Source organism: Primulina huaijiensis, unplaced genomic scaffold (assembly GCF_012295235.1).
Source record: "Primulina huaijiensis isolate GDHJ02 unplaced genomic scaffold, ASM1229523v2 scaffold40127, whole genome shotgun sequence".
In the NCBI taxonomy this organism is placed as follows: domain Eukaryota; kingdom Viridiplantae; phylum Streptophyta; class Magnoliopsida; order Lamiales; family Gesneriaceae; genus Primulina; species Primulina huaijiensis.
In genome coordinates, this window is record NW_027359465.1 from 6,362 (window position 1) to 15,183 (window position 8,822).

The 8,822-nt window shown below is 36.4% G+C and overlaps 1 protein-coding gene across 1 annotated transcript; it reads right to left on the reverse strand.

Moving 5' to 3' along the window:
* Positions 1 to 3,500: 3,500 nt before the first annotated feature.
* LOC140969052 (MAR-binding filament-like protein 1-1) lies at positions 3,501 to 8,698 on the reverse strand. Its single transcript, XM_073430263.1, has 5 exons — positions 8,314 to 8,698; positions 8,117 to 8,161; positions 6,366 to 6,505; positions 6,095 to 6,235; positions 3,501 to 5,371 (listed from the first exon to the last, which is right to left on the reverse strand). The coding sequence occupies exons 1-5, from the start codon at positions 8,573 to 8,575 to the stop codon at positions 3,668 to 3,670; spliced, it is 2,292 nt and encodes a 763-aa protein (XP_073286364.1). The 5' UTR covers positions 8,576 to 8,698; the 3' UTR covers positions 3,501 to 3,667.
* Between the last annotated feature and the right edge of the window lie 124 nt (positions 8,699 to 8,822).

Genomic DNA, 8,822 nt, shown 5'->3' on the forward strand with positions numbered 1-8,822 from the left:
GCACAACTGGTGGCCTCGTCATAACTCGCCGGTCTCATAGGCATCACATCCCGACGCAAATTGGGTCTCAGACCATCCATGAAATGCCTCAGCTTCTGGGCGGCATCTCTAGCAATGAAGGGCACAAAATGACAGCCTCTGTCAAACATCTAGATGAACTCTGCCACAGATGAGTCCCCCTGTCGGAGACTCATGAACTCCCTCGTCAGGCGGGCCCTATCATCAGTTGGGAAGTATTTGTTGTAGAAGATCTCCTTAAACTGATCCCAAGTGAGGGTAGCCAATTCCACTCCATGAGCGGCTCCCTCCCACCAAAGGGATGTATCATCTCTCAGCATATAAGTGGCGCACTTTACCCGGTCGCCATCCCTCATCTTTAAGTACTGAAAATTGAGCTCCAATGAGCGGAGCCATCCCTCAGCTAAAAACGGATCAGTGGTACCCCCGAACTCCTTCAGGTTGAGCAGTCTAAACTGCTCGTAGATGTCAGTCTGTGGTCGGGGAGCCTGCTGAGACTGCTCCATAAGCCTAGTAATACCCTCCAGTACACGGGTAGTTGCGTCCCCTGGCGGTGAGGGTGGTGGAGGTGGGCCTCTACGGCCTCCAAAAGTATCATCTTGGCGATCTGTATTGGGAGCGCATCTGGGAGGCATGATATCTGAATACAGTCCAAATTCTAAACGTAATCCATCATGCAATTTAATCTAGTTTTCCAAACAGTAAATCCTCAAATCATGAAAGCAGCTAAACATGTATTGTAAATCATCGTAAAACGAATACCATGTAAACATGCAGGTGATAGCATTAAACTATTTAAAAAATTTAAAACATAAAAGCTTACGAACTTGAGGCTTGAAGACTGAGCTGCAGAAGCTAGCGGTGGCACAACCCTATACAGGAACCTGCTCTGATACCAATTGAAATATCTACTACTTAAAAATGCTACTAAATTTTTTTTTGACAAGCTCATTTTCGAAACCATTAAATTATGCATGCATGCAATACTGATGAAAAATACACCTTTTAAAATATTCGTAATCATATAACAGATAAAATACTGCAGTTTAAAAATTATCACCAACTCTTCTATCCTAAATGTAGGTAAAAAAATAAAACAAGTAAAAATCCTGGTAATCATCAACATGTCAAAACAAAGCGTATAAAAATGATCATGTCTACTCCTAACTCAAAAACATGATGGGCGGAAAATATGGTCCTCGGGTTCATGTGCGCACATCCAGCCCTGCCAACTTAGACTTCAGCACCTCCAGCCTCTTCATCAACATGTGCACCTGCATCATTCACATCTAATGAGTATAAAGACTCAACACACTTGTAACGTTATATCGAATACATATACATAACATGCAACAGTGAAAATACTGTAAGCAACATATATTTCATGAACTTAAAAGCCTAACGTAAACATGTCGTATAAAATCATAATGTGTCAAAACATGTCTCATCATAACATCATACACGTATACATTTTCTTTTAATTGAATTCAGTTCATTAGTTGTGACTTTCGTATCAGTTCTATTCGATGGATCCATCTAATATAACTGCGGTACCCGGCGGCGTGGACATCAGCGACAACATTACCCATCCCCTGAGCCTTGGCCTCAGATCATAATATCTCATATAATCGTATTAGTCACAACCAACTCCCGTTATTCAAAACGTGTCATCGCATATATGTAATTTTTCTTTAAAATCAAGCATGCAACGTATTTTCGTAATTTCATAAAAATAATCGCCGTGATACATAAGCATTTAAATATGGCATGTCAAATTGTGATCAGGGTGCTGTCAGGACTAAAAACTCGATCCGGTGCAAAATGACCGTTTTGTCCCTGGAAACCCAAAATGACCATTTACCCCTGGGCCTCAAAATTTCGACCCGAAACTTACCAAACTCATTAAAACACCACAAAACATATTTAGAAATATTTCTTAGACGTAAACTCGAGCCTGTTTCAAAACTTAAAAGATTCGTTTTAAAACTTGGACCGGAGTCTCGGTTTTAATCCGAATCGAACCAAAATTTAACCAAAATTTTCCCAACTTGATCCGTGACTAAAACCTACATGACCAGCCTAAAAATCACTTATTTCTGACCCCTTATGACCCTCAAACAGTAACCGAAAGTTGCTGGAAATTCTGCACGTGCACACTCAAAACCCTAGTGCACCAACCTTCCATATTTTCGACCCTAGCTCAAGACCAAGTAGACCAGCAGCTAACCAACTATTCTGGGACCAAGTTCGCACCCAAGAGTCTCTTCTTGACCAACCTTAGCTGAACCTACTGCACAATACACCAGCCCCGTGCGCTACTCTCGCAACCGCACCGCACAAGACTAACGAACCATCCCTCGACCTAACCCCCTCGGCCGACTCCTAGACCACGCCCAACCGTTCATGGCCCTCTCCCAGTCCTGTCACGAACCCAAGAGGGTCAGATTCTTGGTTGGAATCAAGCCATGCACGACGGCAAAACATGTACTAATGGGCCTTCATTAAAAATTAAAAGGGTTTTAAGTCCATTAGGCATTAAAACAAACCCATCAAACCCAAAAACCCTCCCGAAAAATATATCGTTTATGTACATTTTTGAAAATATTGTCCGAGCACTCAAAAAGTCCTCTGACTTGCTAAAATTTGCGTACCGATTAAAAATATGACAAGACGAGTAAAAATACTCCTCAAGGCCCATTTTTCAAAAAATGCACATAAAACACCTCATATTAAATAATTAAAATTAATTATATAATAAAAATATTTTTCCTGATTTTCCCCGGTCTCCGTACTCGTTCGAACGTGAAATGCAACTTAAAACCCTAATGCATGAAACTTTAAAATAATCGTGAAATAAACCCTGGCCATGCAATAATCATGCATAAAAATCCTTAAACAAATCTTTTAATTAAAATCCTAAATTACATGCATTCAGGTTACGTAGTTCAAATTTCCTAGAACTTTCTTATTTGTTTTCTTAAACATTAAAAAATTTATTGGAAAAAAAAAGTTTACAAATAAACGTCCTATTTTATCTTATTTAATTCATTCAAAAAAAGGTTGTATATTTTCCAATACTTTATTAATAGGGATATATATTAATAAAAAACAAGAAAAAATGTTACTAAATGAAGAAACTTGACTATACATTTGTGAAAGTGGAAAATTGAAATGAACCTTCTACGATTGAGACAGAGAGTATAAAACATTTTTGTTATGCTAGTGCTAATATCTATGAACTTGGTCCTATTGCTCTTGAGTTCAAGAATTGCATGGTATTAAAAACAAAATAAACAAGAGGATTTTACCTATAAATATATTACAACAAAACAGGAGTTTTTAATGTGTCAAATTTTTAGAAGGGTCTTCAACTGCAAATTTACCAGTTAAAGAATTTTATCTCATCAAGGGGGCTTTACCAAAAAAAACAAAAACAAATAATGATTTATGCAAAATTTAACCCAAAAAGAAACATGAATCATAAAGGTGAATCCATGATTTGTAAATTTGTGAAGTTAAAATTGACTCTAGTAAGCATGTTGGCAATCCTTTCAATAAAGCTTACATCGTCCAAAAAAATGTAATGGTACAACAATGCATAGTATATGCAATTTTTCCTGGAAGATGATTAAAAAGGACCACACGATTGTCAACTATTATCCGTCTCCTTTCTCCTCCGATAAACTTTTTTATTTGATTTACCTCCAGCTTCAAGTTTTTGCTGGTTCTGATTATTCTCTGCAGTTTTCGATGCGTTTATTTGACTCTTTAACTGTAGCATTTCTCCCTTTGCGTATGCCAATTCCTGTTGTAGTTTCTTTCCTTTATTTTCTAAACTCTCCAGTTCTTTTCCCAGTTCCATCACCACATTAGTGGCATATTCCAAGTTTTTCCGAGCTTCTCGATTCGTTTGTTTTTGCACATCAAGAGAGTTGTGGAGTGCATTTTTTTCATCTTCTAAACTGGAAATTTTTGAGTAAGCAGACTCAAGATTTCTCAGAAGAGTTGATTCATTCTGAGTCTTCTCACCAAGTGATTTTGTAGTTACTTCTAAATCTGCTTCAAGTATTTTTTGGGCTTCTTTGTTTCTAAAAATTTTCTTTTCGAGAACCAGTAACTCATTGTTCAAAGAAGATACAATTTTCCTTTCTTCCGTAAGAGCATCTGCAGTTGCTTCTGCTTTCCTGTTTGCATCAATGAGTTCTTTCTCTAAGCTATCACGCTTTTGCTCTGCAGCTGCCAATTCTTGGGACATAATTTGTAGTTTTTCATTCATTTCGCTCAAAAGTTCCTTTACCGACAATAATTCTCCTGCTAAGGATTCCTCACCTTCTTTTGATTCATCGATTTCTCTCTGCAATGATTCCCTTGCTTTGTTAAACTCAGCCTTAACCTTGGAGATCTCAGCTTCAAGTTCCAAGCACAAGCTTCTTGACTTCTGCAGTTGCTTTGAAAGATCAGAGGCCTCATTTCTTGATTTCTCTAACATTTCTTGTGCAATCTTGAGTTCTTGTTCAAGAATGTTCACACTTTTCAGTTCAACGTCCAACTTTTCTCTTAAATTCTGGTTCTCTTGAGTCAAATTAGAAATCAAGACTCCATCTTTTTTCACTTCATCCAATGCAAGGTTAAGTCGTTCCTCAATCTTCTGAAGCTGCTTTTCCCTTTCACCCAAGTGCTCCTCATGCAAAACCATCTTCTTTTCTGCAGAAAATTTAAACTCATCAAACTCCTTTAAAATCCCAACAAGCTTTTTGCTCGATTCATCTCTCTCTGTGATTAAAGAAGTTAATTCTTCATTCAAATTCTTCAATGTCGAATTCTTCATTTCCAACTCCATTTCATTCTTCGAGACTGTATCTTTCAGTTCTTGGATCTCATAATCCAACCCTGTCAGTTCATCTCGGGATTTCTGGTATGCAGACCTCAGTTCATGACATTCTAGTTCCTTTTCAGTAACTTTAGAGTCAAGAGTTTGAAGATCATCTTCCTTAACCATGATATCTGAAGAAAGCATTCTGATCTTTTCTTGCAAAGAGGCTATAGAATCTAGCTTCTTCTGCAGCTGTATTTGCAGTTCCCTTTTCTCATTTTGAGACTCGCTGAGGTTTTTTTCCAGATTCTCAATTTTGATACTTAGATCTTGGTTTAATCTTTTCTCATTTTGCACCTCCTTACCGAGGCTTGTTACTGTACAATTTGCAGTGTTCAGTCGATTGATCAAAGTTTGTTGCATCTCATTTGCTTTTGCGAAGTCCTTATTCTGAGCTTCTTCAATTTTTAGCATTTTTGACGATATTTTTTTTTCTAGAGAACTGATCGCAGCTTCCTTTTCCTTGAGTTTAGTTTTCACCTGAGCTCCCAATAAAATAACAAATAAATAATAATTTAGAAAGGAAACCAACAAACTCAAAAATATCCTAATTCCTGAATTTTAAACAGAGAACAATAGGGGGTTAAAGAGCCTAGCTTGAGCCATGTATAGCAAAATTTTCTGACTGAACCTCGAGGTCAAGTAGAAATTTTTTTTCAGCTTGAGCTGAGTTTGTGTATAAATTAATTTTTATATAATAAAATTATAAATTGTTTTAATACATTATTTATTTTAATTCACTACAACAATCATTAGAAAACTCCGTGCAGAAAATATTGATTAATGATTGTTTTATTTTTCTCCAATAGTAATAAAAGTAATAGTTAAAAAACAAGCAACTAATAAGTTTTTGAACAATAATATAACTAAGCTCGAACTCGAGTTTCTACTCGGTTTGCACAAGAGAAGGCATATTGACGTCGGATGCAATCAAATCAAAGAAAAGTAGATAAGTTTATATAACATTTAGATCAGTGGTTTCACCACGGCTACTCATTGATGCCAATTTCTTAAATACAACCAAAAAAATATAAAATCCATTGTAACACCAGAGAAGAAGGCAGATCAATATCAAATGCAATCAAACCGATGAATAATAAAAAAGTTTTTTTATTACATATAATCAGTGGTTTCAAGGCTACTTGTTGATGACAGTTTCACAAATATAACAAAGATAATAGAAACTCTGTTAAAATGGCTTACCGATTCTATGGTTGTATCAGAAGTGGCCTTTTCCTTTATTTTTGATGAATACAGAGCAGCAAGAACACCAGACGACAATACCCCAATTGAATTGATAACTGAAAAGGTCGGGTTTGAGGATGGATTTTCCTTAACTGTTTGCTGGGCACAAAAAACATAACCCTTAGGCAAATGATCTAGATAATTATATACAAACTATCAACCTTAGAACCAAAAAACCAGTAGTTAAATAATGTTTTTACACCATGCTATATCAAGAAGAGATGCAGACCTCTGCATTTTGTATCCTGTCTCGTGTTTCCAATTCAGTACTTTCTTGTTTTCTCGACTCCGTATTTTCTTCTGTTCTCGACTCCGTATTTTCTTGTGTTCTCGGTTCAGTATTTTCTTGTGTTCTAGACTCAGTATTTTCTGAAAATAAGCAAAAAACCCAGAAAGAATAGTTGTTCGCAGTAGCTTACTATAAGATGATCGATATTGGGCAAGATAGGTATGAATTTGCTTTCCAGTAATCAATTTACACGCAGAATAGCAATTGCAAAAATTCAAAAACCGTAAGTCATGGATTCATCCATCATCTAAAATATAGCTTCCCCACAGCCTTGTAAAAGCCAGCTAAATGAATTGAATAGCATTCAACTATCTTACATACACAGGAAGAAAAGAATTCACTTAGTGCATCTTCAGTCAATTCCTTAATTGTGTGGAAAAGGTGAGATTCTATATAATTCACCATGAAAAACATGTTCGCTGAACATTGTTGGAGGGAGAACATATTTTGTAAAAGTAAAACTATTATTTCAACCACCTCTCACGAGTTTGTATTTTTGGAGAAAAGTGGTTATCTGACATTGTATTGGAGTGAGAGGTGAAAGGTTCAAACCCTTGGTATGGAAAATCCTACGTATTTCATCAAGTTGGTCTTTTGATACCTAATATTCAATCAACGAGAATGTGTATACCTTGTACATTAATTATTCCCAGTATCTGGTTCACATGCAAGTGAACATTATAAAGTATAAATACATTATAACTTCCATAAATTTGTAATCTCTATTAGATAATCAATTTTTTCCGGTCGCAACTTCGGCTAAAAGAATAAATGAAAGTGTTTGATAAATTAAGAAGATATATATTTTTTAAAATTATTCAAACTTTGTTAAGCATTCATCTCACCAATTGATGTTTCATATTATTGATTTTTGAACATTTTGTGTTTGGAACAGCACACTTTTCAAATGGGAAGCCACACTGGTCACATAATTTTTCACTCAGCTCACCCATCACCACTTTAGTCTCTTCCTTTTCTGGTTCAAACAACACAATCTGTTTCTAGCTCTAGAAATCGAGCCAGGACTTCTTCTTGAGGGGGAAGAGGGGACACTTAAAATTTGAAACTGTTGGCCACATTTAGTCCCGTCCCCTTCCGCCACTGACAGCTGACATAATCTAGATGAGGTCCTACTCACCCCCTTGTCGCCTTTTTATAGCTGTTTGCATCCTTCAGCACATTTGAGATTAAAGCTATGTTTCAAGACTTCGACTATGATGGGGCTACGTATTCCATATCTTCAACTAAACTATGCAAGTTCTTTTGATCTTAACAAGTTTAAATTTCATCGACTGCTTGAAGTTAGGCTAAATAATTGCCAGTTGTTTACACGGAACGTCAACTTCAATTAAAACTCATCATATTTACTAACGTAACTTTTGATGAAGATATGCACTGTCAAAGAGCTACAAAAAATGGAAGTAAAAAATGCAGGCAGGCCGGGCCAGCCATATGAAACACTAAATCAAAGCTAAACAAGTACTGATTGTGCTAATTTTTATAAGGAGATTCTATTTGCCATCTTCAGTAACTAAATGAAGAAAACCATAACAAAACTAATGGACACTTTCCAAGAAATCAACTTCCCTAGTTGAAGATATCAATCCCGATTTACAAATATCAACAATGTGACCATGTATAAGGTGGAAGGTAGAATTTTTAAATAAATGTGAAGTAAAAGTTAATGTTACTTTCAATCGAGAGACGATTCCTTGCCCGCCCTCGCCGGTTCCATCCTGATAGCAAACCAGGAATACATCAGAACCAAATTGCAACAAACATTGCTTCTCCCATTAAGTAAACAAAAACAGAATATCTTTACCAAGCACCAAATTGTAAACAATACAAAAATTACAAATACAATAAAAGAAAACAGATGCCAGCTGACCTACAACGTAGCCATCAACAGCATCTGCCCTCGGCCCAAGAAACTGGACTAAACCAAAACCCACGAACAGAATCGCTCTCCTTGTACACATATCGCTGTGTTTTGAATTTTCTTTCTCCAGACATGCCATGGTGGCTCTGTTCTTTCTCCGACACACCGCATTTCTTGGGTAAGAAAACGGGAGCGGAGAGGACTCGGAGACGAGGAAATGGCAGAGCGGAGAGTGCAGAAAGCAAGAATTCCCTATCACAGATCCAACCATGGCTAATATTTTTCTACATTTTTCTGATTTTTGGTTGATAAACAATCCACTGTGCCATCAAAGGCTCGAATCCTACTCTGATAAGATTTATTCTCAATCATTTTGGATTGAAGTTCTATTTTTGTTTTGTATTTATAATTCCAATTTCTATGGAGAAATGTAATCGAATAACTTGACATGCCCCTTTGCTACTACTACTATTTTATTTGTTGTGAAAAAGTAAAAATTTACGGTAAAAAAGTAAAAA